Here is a 21,566-nt window from a genome sequence, read left to right as displayed (position 1 = left end):
GTGTGCTCACCGAAGCGTGCAGTGTCAAGGAAGCCGCGCCGCATGCGATGGTATCCGTCAGCAAAGTGATACGCGAAGCAGTCTGAAGCGTACCATATGTTTACTGTACGCAGCTGTGCGAGCGATATGTCAACTGCGTGCAAGTTTTCTCCGATATGGATCCCAGTGGATCGACCGACCCGCGCTGCATGCTGTCTCGATCAAGTGCTGTTGTGCGAGCGTAAGGACACATAGCCGGGTTTAGGAGGCGCAGTGTTAGGTTTAAAACATTTGCGCTTAAGGGTGGTGAAGTGTAAGGCCATGCCTCTGTAAGATTGAGTGTACCTCGCAACTTACCGTTTACCGAGATGCCGAGTCGACCCTCGCGACCACCTCGCCGAGTTGCACTTTCTTGCATTCAGCTGATTAAACGGATTAATGAAGTCCAAAATTTGTATTTTATTGGACAATCAAAATATGAGCTTTAAAAAGGTTTGATACAGCATAACACTTATTACAAAACATAGCTTGCTACCTGAAGCAAGCAAAATCTTAACAAAAGTGATAACACATGGAAGGAGAACACACATAAAAAGGATTCAACAAAAAAGACCAGAAGAAATGCACAACTGAATTAGATCACTTTGCAACCATGAACCATTCGAACAGAGAGAGTAAAACATATATAGGAAGGCAGTAAATGGGGGCTTTGAGACAGAAAAATATTTGTGGACCGATCTTGCCAAATTGTGTGAAAGCTTTCATTTCTCGGTAGTTGTTTCTGCATCACAAAGTTGATAAAATTTAAGCAATGCAAATGCAAAGTAATTGGAGCACTGCTTGGAAGTGACTTGAAAAATTGGTAACCGTTGTCGCAGCTAGTGGAAAAAGTGAATCATTTTCCTCCCTTCTGCTTCATGTATTCCTTTCTGTAATATATGTAAAGAAAGAGAGCACCCTGCTGACACTGTTTCTATTGTTGCATTGTTGTATTTGACTCTTATCTGCCTAGCCTGAAACAGTATAGAAATAGCATAGTTTTCTGTCTAATTTTCTGTTCTGTTTGTTGTGTACTATGTGGTACTTGTTGCACATGCTGTTTTATATTTGTCAAAACCACGAGCCAATTACCAACATAGTCTGCACATAAGTTGGGCATTTGAGCTGTGCACAACTAAGGCATGATGACAGCTAAAGAATGTTTAATATAATGTACAAATTGCGGCTGGTAGAATGATAAGGTTGTCCTCGGTATGCATGAATGTACCAAGTGCATGTGGAAAAGTGTTTTCATCATTTAAGAACATGAATTTGTTGCAAAACTTATATGCTAGTGCTTACTCTGTTGCTGCGTGCAGTGGGATGATCACCCCCTTTTGACACTATTACTTTGAAAGGCCAAAATCACCTTCAGTTGTGTTGAATATCTAGAACTAAAATTGTAAGTATGGTACACTAATTACTCTCTTGATTATTCTGGCTTCTATAGTATGAAAAACGTGCACTCCATATTTTTTGCAGAATACGAGATACTTCAGTCACCCTGTACCCTAAAGGACAGTAGTGCAGGCACGCTGTAAAGAAAGCTGTGGGAGACCGCTAACTGCAGCCCCTATTCTTGAACATCAGTGACCAATAGTACATCTCCATCTGTGAATCTACAGCATATAGATTCAGAAACAAGAACTAGCATTTGCGCTCTGGACATGTACTGATTTTACTTAACTGACTTCTTTTTTAAAATGTGCGTATTGTTCGTTTTCCACAAAAGACGAAAATCTGATTTTAGGAAGCAGGTAATTTCTGGTTGATTCAGTAGCAATCAAGCTAAATCAAAACCCTGATTACTCCTGAAAAAACTGACAGTGACTGCCATCAAGCATGAGCCTAAGTCGGTGGCATACATGACGCATTCACATTAAAAAGCTATTCTTTTCAATACTCAGTATGACAGGTTGTAATGTACTCTAAACTGTGAGCGGCCGTTTGAATAGAATTTTATTCTGACAAAGTCAGACATGAAAGTCTGTTACATGCAAGATTCTTATTCAGCTCATATTGCGGCAGCAAGCTGCAGTTTCAACATGAAGCATGGGACCCCTATGGGCTGGTTCCATTCATACTCTACGGTAAATTAAGACATGTGCTGACGAAAACCAAGTCTGATTTTTGAATTCTCACTATCGCATCAGTCACTGCCCCTTGAATTGAGTTATTTTTTTAAACATCTGCCGGACCTGAGCAGTGTGCAGGCTCTCGGTTGCCTGCTTGCCAACATGAAACAAGCGCATGTTGGTGTAATTTTCTGCAACACTTCTGACAAGGTGTATGTAATGATTGTCGAGTGGAGAGTTGTCGAACATGTGCTCATGAAGTTCATTGAAGAGCTCTCTACTGTGGAATGCGTAAAGAACCTCGTGGAGAAGATCGGTGAGTAGTGTTCTTGATGCCAATTTGTTCAGGCGCACTGCCGTCCTGATCACCGCCTCCGATTTTTGACAGATCTTCAGTACACTTTCTGGTGGGTATTTCAGCCCTCCTCTGCTTTTCCTCTTAATTAGTGAGTAAATGTTTCCTCGTTCTGTTGTGAGTAGTGCACTTGTGCAGTGCTCACAAGTCAGCTTTGCAGCCAATTTATGAGCTACATAACCTGCCATGTAAGCCACAATTCGGCCTCCACATTCACTGATGTAGCCTGGAGCTATGATGTAGTCATGGTCTGCAGCTGTTACCTGAGACTGCTGAACAGCATCACTGTCTAGAAGTTGCCTCCTTGGTGCAGGTATATTCAAGACCTGAGAAGAAATAATTGTTGCACTGCTGCATGACAATATGGAGATGCTGTCCAGGCTCAGACAGTTGCCTGTTGATACATCAGCCAGTTCACTTTGAACAATCACTTTTTTGCAGGCAGCACGAAACTGCTGTGTAGTAGGGTTGTCATTATGCCCGCCATGTGCTCGAATCAGGCCAAAAAACAGTTCCAAATGGTCCTGGCAAATTTTGTGGGCCGGAATGTACTTCAGCACTCGTTTTTCAGTGACAAGAAAATGAAAAAGACTAATCAGGCTTTGCATGCAGATGATAAAACCTAAGAAACATGTCTTTCGGTTTGTTTCAATCATTCGTCTTCCATTTGCAGACTCCTTCAAGGAAGAGAGGTAATGGGTTGTGTGCCAGTGCATTCCTCACAAGTTTTAGCATATGGCAGGGATCCAAAAAAGCTGCCACTGGTTCCAGGGTAGCTGGGTGTCGAAAGGTTGTTTTTAGGTCTCCCACATGTTGGAAATCACACCCAAGCTCTTGCAACATAGCCAGATTTGCGGGCGCCCCGTCACAAGTGAGTGAAGCAACCATAGCTCCAGCATCATGTGCCTTATGAAGGCACTGGGTGACAAGGTTAGCCCTCTGTGTTCCAATTAGGCCATCAACTAGGAAGTACCCAAGGGGCAACTTCCATCGCCCATTAATAGCCACAGCCATTATAACGAATGCAGCCTTTGCTTGTGGCAAAGAGTCGCTGTCAATGCCACTGCCAAAGTCAACAAACCCTTCAAAGTTGCGTTTGTTCCACTGGATGTTTTGCCGAATAGCCATTTCATCAACCATGAGGCTGCAAACTGTTCGGTGCCCCTTGCTTGCTGTTTCAGCACACTTCATTTTTAGTGCATTGAAAGCTTCTGTTGAAAGTCCTGCCTGGCCATCAACAGTCTCATACCATTTTCGCAGAGTTCTGGGATGTGGGAGGCACGTGTCAAAAACTTTCCTGACATACTGATAGGCTCGTGGGGAATAGAAATTTAAAGTTAAGGCAAAAGTTCTCAGTTCAGGGGAGTACTGCTTTGGAGTGCCAATTCCACCATGCTTTCCGACTTGTCTTTCAAGTAGGTGCTTATTTACTTTACCCAGGCCATCTAATACAGACACTTGCTCTGTCAGGAGGATATTCTACGTAGTTAAAGCTGACAGAACAGATTTTAGTTCCGCATTTTTCTTTTGCAGTCTCCGCCTTGTTTGCTGCAGCCTTTTTATGCTTTTTCTTGACTGAGCATGCATTGCAGAAAACCATGCAGCCCTTGCTCTCAAGTAAGCTTTTTCGGGTGTGTCCTCCTATGAAGAGAGATAGAAAATGCAATGCATCATTAGAACAATGCACACCCAAGCCTTGCATACCACAGTTACAACAGTGTGCACATATAAAACACAAAGCACTCTGAATGTTCCATTAAAAGAAGAATGAAGGAGCTCAGTTAATCTTCTCGTCCTACTTTAATATCAAAGTGTTTCACCTCTGATGGAAATGCTCAGCATGCCATCACTCACAACGCACAAAAAATTCCCTTGATCATTTTTTTCTCGCACATTGTACCATAGCAACAGATCATTTGCCCTGTCACATATTTTACCAGCACCTCACCTCGCATCAAGCCGGTAATGCCTACAAGGGTAACCCTGTTTTTGTCCAGATGGAAAAGTACAAAAATTCACCTGTAACCTTAATGATGAAAGAATGCAATGATTTACCTTCCAGGATTGCCATGATAACAGAGTCTTTGTTATTTCAGTCAGGATCACTTTCTTATATGGATTCCTCACACTTTCAGTAACAAAATTTGATTTCTCAGATGACTAATTCGCACCTGCTGTTTATTTTTTCTTTGTGAATTTTCGTAAGAATATTTACTTGGCAATGATGTTTCTCGACTTGCACCTGAGTGCCGTACCTACGCTGCTTTTTTTGTTTTTGAAACAATTTTGTTCCGCTTTGAGTCCCCCCCATCTCCCGGTATGTAATGCCCCTAGTGGACCCTTAGGGTACTTGAATAGATCAATAAATGAAGCTGTGACTCACCGATTCTCCTCTGGTAGATGGAGAGGTGTTCAAGAAGAAGATTCCATAATGTGCTCCTCAGCTTGATATGCAGGCCACTCACACACTTAAAAATTCATTGGTTTATTGATTCATCATTGCATACAATATACCATGCAGATCAGTTAGTAGATATTAGTAAAAATTGCCACGGCGAAATCAAGCTAAGTCCATTCACACAGTCTGGGTGCCTGCACATGCTGTGTTAAAGATTATGCTAATAATGCCTGCTGTGGATGGGCCACTCATGCTATCAAATACGCTCTTGGCATATGCACAAGCATTTGACATTCATGGTGTTGAATTCTGCTTCAGAAATAGGCACATTTGACAGGTCCATTTACCATTGCTGGCCTCCTTCTTCGTGGCTTCCCAACAGAGGCTGGGGCGGTTGGCAAAGTCGGAAGTTCCTGCATAAGATAAACTGTTTAGTAATGCAGCCCACCTTAGAATGCCTGTTGCCCTGTTCTCCTCCGCCATGCATCAAGGCATAAGAAGGAAAGCAGGACATGAGGCTAATCACAAAATTACTCGGCATGCCCACTACTGGGCCACGCAACAGCTTCAGTGCATATGTACTCAATGCCTTTCGATGTCACTGCAAAAGAAAAACGCTCGCACATTGTTAAACTCATATCACCTAGCATGTTAAGGTAATGTTATATGTCTACACATTTTATTTTTATTATACGCTCAAAGTGTTGCAGAAGTAAAGCAGGGTTAATAGCATAACTGTGTAGAAGCGTGAATACATACAGCTTTAAAAATTATTGCATTAAATTTTGTGTCGTGCAATCTCCTTTTCTGAATGCCCACTGGAACTGACGTTAAAGAGGTTGGCGTGTACCCATATAAGAAGTATTTCATGAAAACTTATACAAGGAACAACTGAAAAAGAAGAAAACATGACAGTACAAATTTTTCATGTAGCACGCATGCCAGTTTGCACCGAATACTTTCTACATAGCTGTCAATGACTTTGTCCAAAATCAGTAAAACCAGTTTGGAATAACGTGAGAAAATTTTGTAGAAAAGATATCACTGACCTGGTGGAGTATGTCTTGCATAGCCAAATTTTTCTTGATAATGACAGATTATTTGTAGTGGAACTCTGACGAGATGACTATATTGATTTGTGTAACGAACATAAGCAATGAAGGCACATGAAAGAATATTGTGGCAGTTACTAATGTGCTTATGTGGTTCCACAAAAAGGTACCATCCTATATGAAGGATCTTTGCAGAACCTACTGCACTCTGCTACTGTCTCCGGTAAGCACGGGGCCTGACAAACAACTGCAGGTTCTACTGCACTTTACATTGCAGAATTGCAACGACATCCTACCTCATGCAGTGAATAAACCTGGATGGAAACCACACAGGACGATATGAAACTTGCTGGTGTAAGTTGAAAGGCTTGAGATGGCCCTGGCTGAATGTCCAGCATTGTGGCCACATCCATAGATGCCTGTAAAAAAATTTTGTTCAGGAGAAATGTGTGTGTACCGAGACATAACAAGCGTTCAGTTTTAAGCACCTAGTGAAAAGTGGAGAAGCATCACACTACTAGACCGTTTTGAGTTATGTCTGAAGGAATAAAGATATGACTGGTGTGCTGAGGTGGCTTGGTCAAAACTTCCTCTGAGCCTGCGTCAGGAAGCTTTCTTTTACATAAAAATTCACCCATTTCGTGACTCGTGCTGCGAGATAAACTCAGACACTGTCAATCTTCTAGCAGTTGCTGTCACAAAATGGTATATCATAACATACCTGTTGTGATGGGCCTGGTAAAGTTTCCTGGCTTTCAGTGACATCCATAGGTGCCTGTGAAAAAAAATTTTATTCTTGAGAAATATGCTTCTACCAAAGCATAAGATGTATTCAGTTCTAAGCAACTACTGAAAAATAGAAAAGCATCACACTGCTAGGCTGTGTTTTCAGTTCTGCCAAAAGGATTATAAAAAATGACTAATGTGTTGAGGCGATTCAGAGAAAACTTCTTCTGAGCCAGTGCCAGGATGCATTCTGTTACAGAAATCTGTTTTTGGTCGCTCGTGCTGCGACATAAACGCAGACACTGTTGTTCTTCGAATTGATGCAGTCACAAAATGGCATATTGTAAAATACCTGCTGTGATGGGCCTGCCAAAGTCTCCTGGCTTTCAGCGACATCCATAGGTGCCTGTAAAAAAAAAATTATTCTGGAGGAATGTCATCATCGTCATCATCAGCCTGGCTATGCCCACTGAAGGGTGAAGGCCTCTCCCATGTCTCCAATTAACCCTGTCCTTTGCCAGCTGCGACCACCGCATTCCCGCAAACTCCTTAATCTCACCCGCCCACCTAACTTCCTGCCGCCCCCTGCTACGCTTGCCTTCTCTTGGAATGCACTCTGTTACCCTTAAGGACCAGCGGTTATCTTGCCTTTGCATTACGTGCCCTGCCCAAGCCCACTTCTTCCTCTTGATTTCAACTAGGATGTCATTAACCCACGTTTGTTCCCTCATCCACTCTGCCTACTTCTGGTTTCTTAACGTTACACCTGTCATTTTCCTATCCATAGCTCACTATGTTGTCCTTAAGCTGAACCCTCTTTATTAGCCTCCACATTTCTGCCCCATAGATGAGTACCGGTAAGATACAGCTGTCGTAGACTTTTCTCTTCAGGGATAATGGTAAACTGCCATTCATGATCTGGGAGAACCTGCCATATGCGCTCCACCCATTCTTATTCTTCTAGTTATTTCCCTTTCATGATCTGTATTAGCGGTCACTACCTGCCCTAAGTAGGCATATTCTCTTACTACTTCCAGCACCTCGCTACCAATTGCGAACTGCTGTTTCTACTTTGGTTTTCTGCATATTATTTTTTAGCCCCACCATTCTGCTCTGCCTGTCTAACTCATTGATCATGCTTTGCAGTTCTTGTCCTGAGTGGCTTAGCAAGGCAATGTCATCAGCGAATCGCAAATTACTCAGGTATTCTTCATTAACTCTTATCCCCAAATGTTCCCATTTCAGGCCGCGGAATACCTCCTGTAAACAGGCAGTGAATAGCATTGGCGAGATCGTGTCTCCCTGCCTGACACCCTTCCTTATTGGAATTTTATTGCTGACTATATGGAGGACTATGGTAGGCGTGCAATCGTTATAAATATCTTCCAATATTTTCACATAACACTCTTCCACACGCTGATTCTGCAGTGCCTGCATGACAGTTGAGATTTCCACTGAGTTAAATGCTTTCTCGTAATCAATGAAGGCCATATATAGGGGTCGGTTATAATCTGTGCATTCCTCTATCACTCACTGATAGCGTGAACATGATCTATTGTTGAGTATCTTTTACGAAAGCCTGCCTAATTATTTGGTTGATTAAAGCCTAAGGTTGTCCTGACTATTAGCGATTACCCTAGCAAATACTTAGTAGGCAATGAACAGTAAGCTGATCGGTCTGTAATTCTTCAAGTCCTTGACATCTCCTTTATAAAGATAATGTTAGCATTCTTCCAAGCTCCTGGTACTCTCGAGGTCACAAGGCATTGCATATATAGGATGGCTAGTTCTACTAGCCCAATCTCCCCTCCCTCCTTCAACAAATCTGCTGTTACCTGATCCTCACCAGCTGCTTTCCCGCTTTTCATTCCTACTAAGGCTTCCGTTACTTCCTCTTCTCTTACTGCTACGGGATGTCCCATTGCTGTGCGCTGCGGCTTCTTCATTAACGTTCTGATTGCATTGGCTACTGCATAGATTTGTGTCTCTTTGGCTATTTGATATCTTATCCATATTGCTAATCATATTGCCCTCTTTGTCTGTTAACGCATACATCATGTACCAAGCATACAAGGTGTTCACCTTTAAGCAGCTAGTGAAAGATGGAGGTGGAGCATCACACTTTAAGACTGTTTTGAGTGCTGTCTGAAGGGTTAAGAAATATGATGACTAGTGTGTCATGGGATTCGGATAAATCTTCTGGTGAGCCCGTGCCAGGAAGCAGTGTTTGTAGCTCCTACTCCAACATATACACAGCCACTGTGATGCTTTGAATAGCTGTAGTAGTCACAAAACAGCGCTGTTTGAAAATACCTGTTGCAGTGGAGACGCTGGAGATGTGTGACTTTGTGTTAGTGCTTGCTGGGTGCCATACTGAGCAGTGGCAGCAACAGTTGTGCCATCGCCTGGCTGCTGTGAAAGGGGTTCCTGCTGTAAATGAATAATGAGGTGCATCACATGCTCGCAGTGGAACGCCAGCCTTAGCTAAAAAGATGCATGTAATTCAACAGACAGATGTACCAATCTGAGACTCTCAATATGGAACACAGCCAGTGGGCGAGAGTGCACCCATTTCTTAAGAAAGCATCAGCAGAGAAATGCATTGTTAGTACAGCAGGTCTACCATATTTTTGAGAAGGGAGAGTGGGGTGTCTCCTCAGGCTCACCCAGCTATACCCCATGAAGTGTGTATGGTATGTGTATGAGGAATTATATATGCAGAACTGCCGTATCTGTATAATAAGGGAGCTAATTATACTCATTGGCATCCACCCAAGCGCAGCTATGCGGCTTAAGGAAAGCTATAAATTGTTTCCACAGAAACTTCGCAAAAGAAAACGGGATTCCCCTAAACATTTGGCCAAGCTTTCTGCCTGTGTTTTGTCTTTTTTTCTTTGTCTCATGCTTCCCCTTTTCCTTATGTGTATGACATTTACCGTATTTACTCGCGTAATTTGCGCCCGCACATAGATTGTGCACCCCAAAAAGTTTCAAACTTTTAACCCGATAAAAAAAAAACTACTCGCACGTTTTGCGCACTATGCTGAGCCAGACCCACCAGCATGTACGCGGGTGCGAACTGTGCCGTTTACCCGGCTTGCTCGCGCTGGCGGTCGCTGTCCCGGACGAACAGTTGCGCGCGCGCCCGAATCCAAAACTCTACCGTACCGTTTGCTATACGGTTTGCCGCTAGTCAGTCGGGCCACACGCAAGGGCCCCGTTTTATTGCCCGTTATCTCCTCCCACGGCTGACTTCGCGATTGAATCTTTGCGCGTTTATTGCTTTGAGCTAAGCACGTGCCGTCATGTCATGCCACCCCGCGGGGAGCTATAGCGTGGGGAAGGGGGGAGGGGGGGGGGACGTGTCAGCCTTGTTGCCATGAGGCGAGGGGTGCCAACCTTTTTTTTAGGACGTGTTCGGATAACTCGCTTGCGCGTAAATTGCGCACCCTTTTTTTGGAGCCCTAATTAAAGAAAAAACGTGCGCAGATAACGCGAGCAAATACGTACGGTGCTCTATATGCCTTATGGAACTTCTTTGTGATTTCCTTTGTAAACGAACTATAGTTTTAAGGAATTACAGTGCTCTCTCAGTGACACTTCCCAGGTGCTATGGCCGAGATGACAACAAAAATGCACCGCCTACTGCTAGGCGCAAACATTTGCACACTACAAGTAATAATTAAATAGAAATGATGCCCCAAGGAAAACTGTGGTGTGCTCGATGCTCTTTTTTTTTATTTTCTTCTAATGATGGAGTGCGTAAGCTAATAAATAAATAAATTATCATGTACAGTAAGCAGAATTTCACCAGAGCCATATATAAACCGCAGCCAGTTTAGGAGTATAATGACACAATTACTTTTTATCAGTGCGGGAGTACTGTAGCCGCGCTACTCGATCATAACGTCTAGCTAAAGCCATTTATTCACAAATCGTTGTATTTCTTGCACGAACACCTAAAACATCATATTGAACGCATGCTTATGCAGTCAAGTTATAATAAAGCACCTTCTCAATAAGAGCATTTCTTTCCAATCTCTTGAGTTGTTCCTCACCTGAAGGGGGACGGCATCCGCACGTATACGAACTACGAGCGGCGACATCCGATCGAAGTGCTCGGGCAGGATATGTTTTGAACATACGCAGGTCCATTTTGCTGGCTCCCAGTCTCTTTGGCCTGGTCTAACGGCCTCAGTCCACTGCCTCCTTCGCTCTGGATCTTTCGGAAACCTGTCTGAAAACAATACTATTCAATGCACTCGGACAAAGAGCCACCAATAAGGCCGGGGCGGTACGAATACCACGTTCACGCCGTGTCGTGCGTTATGTTCTGCGAGCATGCATTTTACTCATTACGCAGTCAATTAAATACGAAAACAAAATGCAGTATACTTACGTGTGGAAAGTGACGCCCGGTTCTTGTCCTGGCGTGCGCGACCGACACCCAGGAACGCAGCAGCTGGGCATCGCAACATCTTTGTTGTCAATGGGAGCAGAAGTCTCACTTTCCGCCGTGTCTGACAGCTGTCGACAGCCTGGCGCGGCGCGAAATCGTCTGCTCGCGCCGCTCGCGTTGATCTTCGCGGCGCTCGCATGCCATTGGCTGAGAAAACGGCCAAGTGTCATGGCGGAGCCCTCGCTTCCGGGTTCAAAAAATGTGACGTAGCAGCCTCTCCCCTTTTCCTTCTTTCCTCCATGGGTGAAAAAAACGCTTTCGCTATTGACCAAGACTGTACCTATTAGAGAAACTGTGACCGTGCTTTTTGCAAGAGAACGCTGCCTAAAAAGCCGCAGTGGTGTAGCAGTAGTGAACATACGACATATTTTATCATCTCCTAGCTCTAGGGATGCTGCTACCCGCCGCGGTGGCTCAGTGGTTAGGGCGCTCGACTACTGATCCGGAGTTCCCGGGTTCGAACCCGACCGCGGCGGCTGCGTTTTTATGGAGGAAAAACGCTAAGGCGCCCGTGTGCTGTGCGATGTCAGTGCACGTTAAAGATCCCCAGGTGGTCGAAATTATTCCGGAGTCCTCCACTACGGCACCTCATTCTTCCTTTCTTCTTTCACTCCCTCCCTTTCCCTTCCCTTACGGCGCGGTTCAGGTGTCCAACGATATATGAGACAGATACTGCGCCATTTCCTTTCCCCAAAAAACCAATTATTATTATTATGGGCTCCGTGCGCTGCAGTTTGGCGCGCGCGAGTGGCGCCACCTGGTTAACAGCGGTGGCGAAAGGCGGACGCAGCCAACGTAGCTCTCTGGTTCAGTTTGCAGTGAGCGAGGCGAGCGGTGAGGTGTTTCGTCCGTAGCCGAAAACAAACTTGGATAATAACGGGTGCTCTACCTATTGCTGTGTTTACCCAATGTCATAACAGCTATAAAAACCCCGCAGTCAAGGTACCGAATATATTTAAACGCTTTTCTTGGACATCGTGCATGCTAGCTCATGCACAGAGGGTATGCTGGAAATGAGTGCACTGTGGAATTAAATTCATGAGAGTGAACTGGGAAAGGGTTTACATTGACTGGGGTGTTTCGAACGTGACATCATTGGCAGGAGCTGCTTTATGTCTTTATGTAGAGAGAAGGAATGCGTTCAGTCAGTTACAGGAAATGGTCTACGGTGAAGTTCTTGGAGCTAGCATCTGAAGGTTAAGTCTTCGTTTGTTATGCTCATCTGTGGTTCAGCGTGTCAATTTTGTTTCTATTTTTTTTTCGTGCGTGTGTGTATGCAGTGGGGGCGACGTCGTACTTCTGAAAGTGCTTATGTCGTTTCTCACATTTTTTCACCTAAGCTTTTGTGTATTTATTTGCATCATTTTATTTCCTTCAGTGCTTTAAAATTTTGTATCTTTATTTGTTGCATTTATGAGATCTCAAATTCTGTTCTAGACGAATAAAAAAAATAGAGAGTGGTTCAAATTTCTCTCTCTATATATTTTTTGGATTTCACAACATCACTAAACCCTTAGTTTTGGGGATTAATCTCTGATTTTAATTATGTTTATCGTTCCAATGCAACGAAGACTATAAGGGGCGCCATAGTAGGAGGTTCCAGATAATTCCAACCACTTGGAGTTCTTTAACGGGCACTGACATCGCGCAGTACGCGGGCCTTTATTATTTTGCCTTCACCGAAATGCGACCGCAGCAACCAGGATCGAACACGAGTCATTTGGGTCAGCAGCTGAGCTCCATAACCACTGAGCCACCGCGGCGGCCTTCCTATAGTTAAGTATTTACCAAAAGAGAAATACGACCAAAATAATTCATGTAATTGGTGTCTTCATGAAATTCCTGAAATTAAAGTCCTGTGGAAGATACTTAGCAAGAAAGACATCGTTTTTTTTTCCTTAGAGCTATGCTTCTCTGAGAGGAATACAAAAAGTAAAGAAGTGTCGATCCTGCAGGATGTAGAGCACTATAATCTGATATATATGTGTAGTAAGTTTGCGTTTTTCGCATTTCTAGCCGACCATTCACATAGTCGATGTCACAGTGGATGTAAATTACATAGCTGATTTCATTATTTGGGTCAGAGCCTTGTTTCTCAAACTGTAATAATAATTGGTTTTGGGGGGAAAGGAAATGGCGCAGTACCTGTCTCATATATCGTTGGACACCTGAACCGCGTCGTAAGGGAAGGGTAAAGGAGGGAGTCAAAGAAGAAAGGAAGAGAGAGGTGCCGTAGTGGAGGGCTCCGGAATAATTTCGACCACCTGGGGATCATTAACGTGCACTGACATCGCACAGCACACGGGCGCCTTAGCGTTTTTCCTCCATAAAAACGCAGCCGCCGCGGTCGGGTTCGAACCCGGGAACTCCGGATCAGTAGTCGAGCGCCCTAACCACTGAGCCACCGCGGCGGGGCCCTCTCTCAAATTGTAAAGGTACTTAATTAATCTCAATAAGCTCAACTGCGCTGCCAGATATTGCAGTGCCGTCGGGACTGCAACAATCATGGTTGCTCGGAATCGGTGATCAGCCCAACCTGAAAGCAATTGAAACGAAATGCAGCAGTGGTGGCGTCAAGGCTTTCAATGCGTTGAAATCCGCAGAGAAGCAGGCGTTGACTTAGAATGGCATCGCGGTCAGTGCGCGTCTGCTATGCGGCGCAGGGCGACCACGGCCAGTCTCGAGAGGGGCGCGCGCGCTCTCCCTTCGAGAGACCGGCCGTGACTGAGCGTCCGGTTAACGCGGCGAGTGCCACGAGGCGGCGCTGGCGATGTGGTCGCTGCTGGCGCCACCATACCAGCGCACGGAGCCCATTACGACCAGGTCGGAATAACGATTTGGCTTGGCTTTCCGTTAGTTTCACCTGGTCGAAATAACGCCGGCCCTTGCTGCACCACTAGACGGCCGGCGTTATTTCGACCAGGTGAAAATAACGGAAAGCCAAGCCGAATCGTTATTCCGACCTGGTCGTAATAACGGAAGCGTTATTTTCACGGCCGGCGTTATTTCGACCAGGTGAATATAACGGAAAGCCAAGCCAAATCGTTATTTCGACCTGGTCGCAATAACGGAAGCGTTATTTTACAAGCGATTGCGGGTCGGTAGGCTGGAAACGCTGATTGGCCCCAAAAAAGTGACGTCACGCCTCTAACGTCATGGTCACGTGACTTTTAATGACGTCATGTCCGGTTGAGGACAGAGACATTTTCTCTAGAGTTGTCAGATGCAATACATTGGCCAAACAGAGAATTCCTTCCGAATTAGATTCAACAACCACCGCGCGCACACCAGATCTCTTTCTCTCCTCCCCCTGTCGAAACATCTTTCCCAGGAAGGTCACGAGTTTCACAAACTAAAAGTTACGCTGCTACAGAGCGGCTTCCAAAATGCCCGTGAGCGTGAGCAACGAGAGTCATACTTTATATATCAGTTTAATACTGTGCAGGCCGGTATGAATGAAAACCCTGGTACTCTCTCCACACTTCAGAGATCATAGTCCTAGCCCTACTGAAATTCACAGCACCCGGACTGCATCGCCTGAGGTCATGCCAATTTGCGTGCTTGCTTCCACATGCCGCCCTTCTCCTCCCCCTGCCAGTCTTTCTTGCTCATGACCAGAGAAAACAGTTATGAGAGCAAAGCATATTGCCTATTCCCCCCCCTCAACTTTTTATATTTTTATATATTTTATTTAGTTCTTTTTTCCTGCTTTGCAGATAATAGAGCGTGATGCTCCGTATAGGGCAGTAACCCATTGCAATAACGCACACTTGGGCGATTTCGCGCCTTCGTTCCCCATTTTCTTTCTGTTACTCTCCCCTCTCTCTCAGTTTTTAGGAAGGAGCCCTCTTTTTGTCTCCGCGACGGAAGGCGGGCGGAGGCACCTTCGACGCATCTTCGCGTTTCGTAACTTCACTTAATTGAGGTCTCCTTCGTTTTAAAATTGCGCTCGTGGCGGGAGGCGTTCCGGAACGACGCTGACCTCCGACGCCGCGCGATTGCAGAAGCATCTATAGCTTTGCGCCGGGATGCAGGAAACTCAGGAGCCAGACGCCTCTAAGTAGGTAGAAAACAGTGCCTCCCACTGGTTCCATGGTATTGGTGGCTGATCCGGGGTTTTCAGGAATGTACGAGGGGGCGTAAGATCCCGTGAAACTCATAGTAAAGATTTACCTCGTCGGCACGTTGTTGTATTGTAGATGTAAGATCGAACGACACACCGGAGCGAGCGATGTCATGCTGACGCCAAGGTTCCTCCGACCCCCCCCCCCCCCTCTACTTTTCCTGCGTCACGTATACGCGGTGTCAAGCAACATGCATGTGACTGAAACTGAAACTCTGAAGAGAAACTGAAAGTAAGAGAATTGAATTTGAAAATAAGAGAAGAGAAACTGAAACTGCCGCACAGTTCATTACCTGATGGACACAACAGTATCACGTATTGCTTAACGACTTCATAAAACCACTGTTTGTTCGTCTATAACATTAGCAGCATTAGCATATGTTTGCTATTAATGACACCCAGGTAATGAACATGATTTACCAACTTAAGTAGTGTTGGTTCTGGTGTAACGCACGAATAATTTATAGACATGCCTTTGTGTATACGCCAGGAATTAAATTGTGAAGCAAGCCTTGAAACTGCCTGCGCATTTCTCATAAAAAAGGAAAAAGAAATATCTTGCTTTCATAGCATGCGTGTCATCTATATCAGATGTGATTGTAATCTTGAGCTATAACTTGAAATGACCCATGCTGGCTGCCATGAAAAATCACTTTTTTAATGTTCAACAAACCTCATAACTCATTTATGTCACGAAAGGAATGAAATGCTTCACTTATGTCTCATTGCTTTGGTACAGTCATGGTTCATTATGCAATGTAAAATCTGATTTAGGAATATTTTGTTACTTGTTGCATGGTTTGTTCCTGAAATTCAGCACATCCGCCAGTGTTGCGTTCCCGCGTGGTTTTCTTTTTTGTTAATTGAGTACAGATGAATAGCCACCGGATTCTTCGCCGATCGCCCAGTGTGGGTATGTGCGACCTTTTGATAGGCTAACAACAACAGCAACATTGGCCAGGCTATCAGCTTCCGCAAGTTAGGTTCACGCAAGCTCCGCTTCAGGTTGATCTGATCTTGCAACGAGTTGCTGATACGCAGGCTGACCCCGTCTTCTATTACGACCATATTTACCCGTTCCATGCGAAACATATGCCCGCAAATATCCTAAATGGTCTTCTTTCTGAACACCTACACAATTTTCCTCATCATACTGTTCTCTCCACTGATGCCTCCGGCAGCTGTCAGAAGGCGGCGATTGGGATATATTCGCAAGATCTGGCTTGGAGCTATTCCGTTCGTATCCCTGATTATACTTCTAAATTCTTCGTAGAGTTTTTGGCTATTGGTTTGGTTCTTCTCAAAATTCCCAGACATGTAGCACGGGTTCTTATTCTTGCAGACTGCCTTTCAGTTTTAGGCTCTCTCCAAAACTCCGGAAAATCTTTATTGAATCGGCCGCTTAGGTTTTTTGTTCCGTGCACAGTGCGTGAGATCCGCTTTGTCCGGGAACCTGCAGGCATTCGGGTGTCTATTTTAACGAGGTGGCTGATTTATTGGCAAGGTCAGCTCTCAGCGCTCCTGTAATCTTAACCTATCCCGTCCCTCACCTCATTCTGTTGGAAACTTCACGTTTCCAGTGGTTCCAACATATTTCAGCCAGCTTGAGTGATCCGTTGCTCAATACCGTGGATTTTCACCACTTAAAGTACCCATGGGATGTCCGGTGGTGTAAATCAAGGCGTTTTGAGGTGTCAATGACGCTTCTGCGATGCAGAATCCCTCACTTAAATTTGTACTTACGCAGATACGGGTTCCCTGCGACAAACCTTTGTGTCTCATGTGGGCAAGTTGAAACATTAGACCATTTTCTCCTCTCTTGCCGGCGGTTGTTCAATGAAATCAGTATTTGGAGGTCCCTCTTCCAGTTCTTCTCTTGTTCGGTGCGAGCGCCAAGGAATTCCCGTTAAGCAGTGTTTGTGGCTACCTTCATGATTACATAAGTGCAACTGATCGGTTACCTTGTTAGCTGTATACAAAATGCTGTCTCATGTCCGAAATGCTTGGTTCTATTCCTGGTAATTCATATTTCTTAAATTTAATTGAATTTTCCTATCTTTATCTTGATTCAGTCTTCTACGCCGCCGCCTCACGTCTTTTTTCCCGTGCAAATACTTCATTGGCAAATCTCCACTGTACCTTGGCTAATCCCCCCGCGTGGGTATGTGCCATATTTACTGAGGTGAAGAAGAAGAGTGTGGACTACAAATACTATCTGTACTTGTGCTCTATGTGTTTTTTTTTGTCTGTTTGCAATGTAAGCCATTACTAGCTGGAAAGGCATGCACGTAATGGACATACCCTGTGCACATGAATGCGGAAAGCTGGCCATGGTTGTCCAAGCATTGCCAACAAAGCAACGGGACCTTCAAGAAACAGGATAGCGTTGTGACCCCTCACATGCAATGATTTTCATACAATTTGAAAATGTGGCAATTTACAGCAGTCCCGTGGTTATATTGTTGCAAAACAAGCCAGCTCATTTAGGCGGAAACATTTTTAGAGACTGCCAAACAGGAACATGTCAAAAAGTTACACATAGCATCCTGTTTCATTGATGTTGTTTATATGTGTGGTAAACGATATGAACAAGCATCTCTTTGTTGGTTAACTGCATGCTTTGCTTTCCACGCACTGTCATGCAGTACATACACAATCACAGTTCAGTGACTGCAGAGCGGTCAGCAACCAGTAACTTGCAACTATACTATGCAGCAAGCTTCTTTGCACGGTACTAGGTGGAAAGGCATGCACGTAATGGACATACCCTGTGCACATGAATGCGGAAAGCTGGCCATGGTTGTCCAAGCATTGCCAACAAAGCAACGGGACTGTGGAGTTCGCTGACCTTCCGCGAACTCGTTGATATTGTGTCCGCAGGGAAGGCCGCTCCAGTGGGGCCGGAAGTCCCCAACAAAGAGGCCCGTCCCGTCCCTGCCTCCCCTTTGTGCGGCCGACTTCCTCGTTTACGCCGCGCCGTCACGGGCATAGCCCGTCTTAAGAGGCCTGAAGCCAACGAGGTTTCGAGGGCGCACGAGATACGGCTGAGTATTAGCCGGGTGACCGGAAACCCACTATTCCTGTAACGACTGTCTACTTCCCTTAACGACTGTCTTCTCTTTGTTGCTGTCAACAACCTGAGTCATCGCCTCGTCGGCACATGTTTCTAGCGTCTGTGGTGCCGTGGGTGGCGTGGGGAACGGAAGTCGCATTTGTGTTGTTTGTCTATTTGATTGCAACCTCTCCTTTCCCAAATGTTTAATCAGTACTTTTTCCCCAATCTCTGATCAGTGGGCGGACCTTGTTTTCCTTTCCCTAACCACTGATTGGCGAGATGGGTCGTTTGTTATCTTATTGGTTGCTGTCCCCGCTAAGGGCGGAGACAGAGGGTTTAAAACCAAGCGCTCTGGGTTGAGCGGGGGCTGAATTCGTCTGATCCACGATTTAGTCATGTAAATAGTTTTCTCCTTGCTTTGTTTCTTCTCGTTTTTTTACCTATGTTGTAAATAAATAGTTAACCTTCTCCTTTCCTTGAGTAATGTGAACGTTTGCGAGAAGAACCACCGGGTCATCAAGAAACCCCGATTTCATCATCAAGTAGTTTCCTCTCATCGCCACCGGAAGGGGAAACTCAACTGGCGCAGTCGACAGGATCTCAACTGGCGCAGTCGACACAGGATCGCAACTTCTTTCTACTCGAGGCATTGGACGGAAGGTGAGAAGAACAAGTCGGTGGACAAGCTTTTTGTCCTAAAGGAGAAAACGTGAAGCTGCGTCGCAAGACTGACGTCGAAAGCTTCAGGATCACGGGTCGAGTTCGAGAGTACGTCGGAGGCTCAAGTCAGCAAGGAGCTGAAGGAGCCGGGCAACAACAAGCCATCGAGGGTTCGAGTCAGCGAGCTGCTGAAAAGAACCAGGCGTCCACATCGAACGGGTTCGAGTCAGCGAGCTGCTGAAAAGTAACCAGGCGACCAAGTCAAGCCAGTCAAACGAGGCAGAAGTCAGCGAGCTGCTGTGGGATCCAGAGCTCAAGTCGTCCGCATCGAGAAGCCTGTCGTCATCACTGAGGACGACGAGATCACCGGGGCAGAGAGCAACCAGTAAGGTAGGAGACCTTTCTGCTTTCTCCGAATTCACCATGTCGGTGTAGTGTTTAGTGCTAGAAACGATAGCACGGAAAACGGAGATGGCTGCCGTACGGTATGATCAGGAGGGCAGCATGCGACGTGTTGAGCAGGAGGAGGCTGAACAGCTGAGTGAAATTGAAAATTTGAAACTCCAAATTGAGCTAGAAAAGATAAAACTTGCGCAGATGCAGTTGAAATTAGGGCAAGGGACGAAAGTTGATAGCGAGGTCTTATTCGCAGCAGTTCAATGTTATAACTGCATGAAATTTGGACATTCGATGATTGACTGTCCGAACTCAAAGCAAGAACCAGATGTTCCCGCGGTGAGGGCAGATGTGTGCAAACTAGTAGCTCAGGTAAAGATACTGGCGCCTGATAAGCTACATTCCCAGTCGGAGATGACTGTTAATAAGGTCAGTCAACCAGATGGGATGGATGATCCGGCATGCGGAGACTTGCATACCGAAGGTCAGAGTACTGAAACCTGTGTGGATTCAGGGACTGAAATAAAATTAACAGGAGACCAAATTCAGTTACGTTCTAGGGGTGAGTGCTCTGAAGAAACGAAACAGGAAGATGCGGTTCTCCAGGTAGCGGACGCTGATCTGTCGTGTGTGCCGATGACTGCAGCTTTGAAAGCTGAAGCGGTCAGACAGCAGGGCCTAATCTTGTGTGTCGCACCAGAAGAGATAGGCATAGGAGCGTTAGTCACTCCTGTGACGAACATGTTGTCAGAGCAACCCAATATAGACCAGACCCAGGAGACACATGACTGTATTGCTCGCGAACAAGAGCTCAGCATCGTACCCCAGCCAGTGTGCGCTAACTCCGACGCAGCATTAAGGGTCGAGGACGGGGAGAAGGCGGATATGATAGTGAGAACGCTCTTCGCTGTAGATAGTAATCCAGCTGCCAAAGATGAGTTGTCTTGCCAGTCGGTGCTGACACTGTGCGCGCTGACAGATCTAGCTGAAGGTGTAGGGCAGCTAGTAACATCGGAAACACACTCAGTACAAGAGCAGCCAGAAAGGAACCAGCCAGATGAAGAACATCAGAGCTCAGATTTCGATGAACTTTTCAGAATCTCGCACGAATCTGTTCGAGACAGACTCGAGGCTTCAGTGGAGCGTCAGGCAGGTCCCGAAGCTGCAAATGTTTCTGCATCAGATTGGGAGCTAACAGGGACAGCTGCAAAGAATTTCGCAGCGGATAGAACACTGGTGGATGTAGGCAATGCCTCCATTCCTGTAGGTTTCCACATGGAGCCACCTGCCCCATCATCAGAAGTGTGCAAGCTCGGCGGCGATGGTGATCGTAAAACGATAATGTGTGAGGGCAGGCTCTTCTCTGAGGAGAACACCGGCCGCCAATGCTGTAAACAGCTAGCACTGTCTGAAACACGATGTCAAACTGCAGGCCAAGTTGCCGATGACAGGCCTAACCCGACGGTAAAACTCAAGGTAAGGGCGAATGCAGACGCAATACCAACAGCAGCCTTCGTTGCCCGTGGGGAGTCTGTAAGCTCTATTAATTTTGAGAAAAGCGACAAGGGAGATCCGATAGCGGCGGCTGCCTTCACAACCGGCGCCGTGCCGGATAAATTGGAATTTTGGTCCAATCTTATAGACAAAGCTAAGAGGAAACATCTTCTTTTTCGAGATGTAGGTGGCTAGAAATCATTCTGCCAATTTGGTGCACCGATCCGACATGGTGGTTCTGGAACGTGCAGATTGGTGTCCTAACCTTGTGTGCACGGAACGAATTTAGGCTGTGTATGTGTGTGCGCAGTGCTGCTTGGAACCTTGTGGCCGGACTTTAATGTCACACTGACAGCAAGTGTCCGCGTGACATTCTTGGTTGGGAGGTGTGGAGTTCGCTGACCTTCCGCGAACTCGTTGATATTGTGTCCGCAGGGAAGGCCGCTCCAGTGGGGCCGGAAGATCCCAACAAAGGGGCCCGTCCCGTCCCTGCCTCCCCTTTGTGCGGCCGACGTCCTCGTTTACGCCGCGCCGTCACGGGCATAGCCCGTCTTAAGAGGCCTGAAGCCAACGAGGTTTCGAGGGCGCACGAGATACGGCTGAGTATTAGCCGGGTGACCGGAAACCCGCTATTCCTGTAACGACTGTCTACTTCCCTTAACGACTGTCTTCTCTTTGTTGCTGTCAACAACCTGAGTCATCGCCTCGTCGGCACATGTTTCTAGCGTCTGTGGTGCCGTGGGTGGCGTGGGGAA

General features: G+C 45.8%; 1 protein-coding gene across 1 annotated transcript; it reads right to left on the bottom strand.

The window, feature by feature from the left end:
• Nucleotides 1–5,854: 5,854 nt before the first annotated feature.
• Nucleotides 5,855–11,100, bottom strand: LOC144097571 (uncharacterized). Its single transcript, XM_077630244.1, has 6 exons — nucleotides 11,024–11,100; nucleotides 10,683–10,857; nucleotides 8,938–9,054; nucleotides 6,977–7,030; nucleotides 6,620–6,673; nucleotides 5,855–6,317 (listed from the first exon to the last, which is right to left on the bottom strand). Exons 1-6 carry the CDS (start codon nucleotides 11,092–11,094, stop codon nucleotides 6,165–6,167), a joined length of 624 nt encoding a protein of 207 aa, XP_077486370.1. The 5' UTR covers nucleotides 11,095–11,100; the 3' UTR covers nucleotides 5,855–6,164.
• Between the last annotated feature and the right edge of the window lie 10,466 nt (nucleotides 11,101–21,566).

This window comes from Amblyomma americanum, chromosome 7 (assembly GCF_052857255.1).
Source record: "Amblyomma americanum isolate KBUSLIRL-KWMA chromosome 7, ASM5285725v1, whole genome shotgun sequence".
Classification (NCBI taxonomy): domain Eukaryota; kingdom Metazoa; phylum Arthropoda; class Arachnida; order Ixodida; family Ixodidae; genus Amblyomma; species Amblyomma americanum.
The sequence above is the reverse complement of the archived record's forward strand: the minus strand, read 5'-3'. Positions and strand labels throughout refer to the sequence as shown.

What these genes read in the sequence shown, in the direction of transcription:
- LOC144097571 (XM_077630244.1), bottom strand. Translation starts at nt 11,094, where the DNA reads ATGCCCAGCTGCTGCGTTCCTGGGTGTCGGTCGCGCACGCCAGGACAA. An exon ending in CCGGGCGTCACTTTCCACAC is followed by an intron (nt 10,858 to 11,023) that starts GTAAGTATACTG and finishes GTTTTCAGACAG; the next exon opens with GTTTCCGAAAGATCCAGAGC. An exon ending in CAGCGTCTCCACTGCAACAG is followed by an intron (nt 7,031 to 8,937) that starts GTATTTTCAAAC and finishes TTTTTTTTACAG; the next exon opens with GCACCTATGGATGTCGCTGA.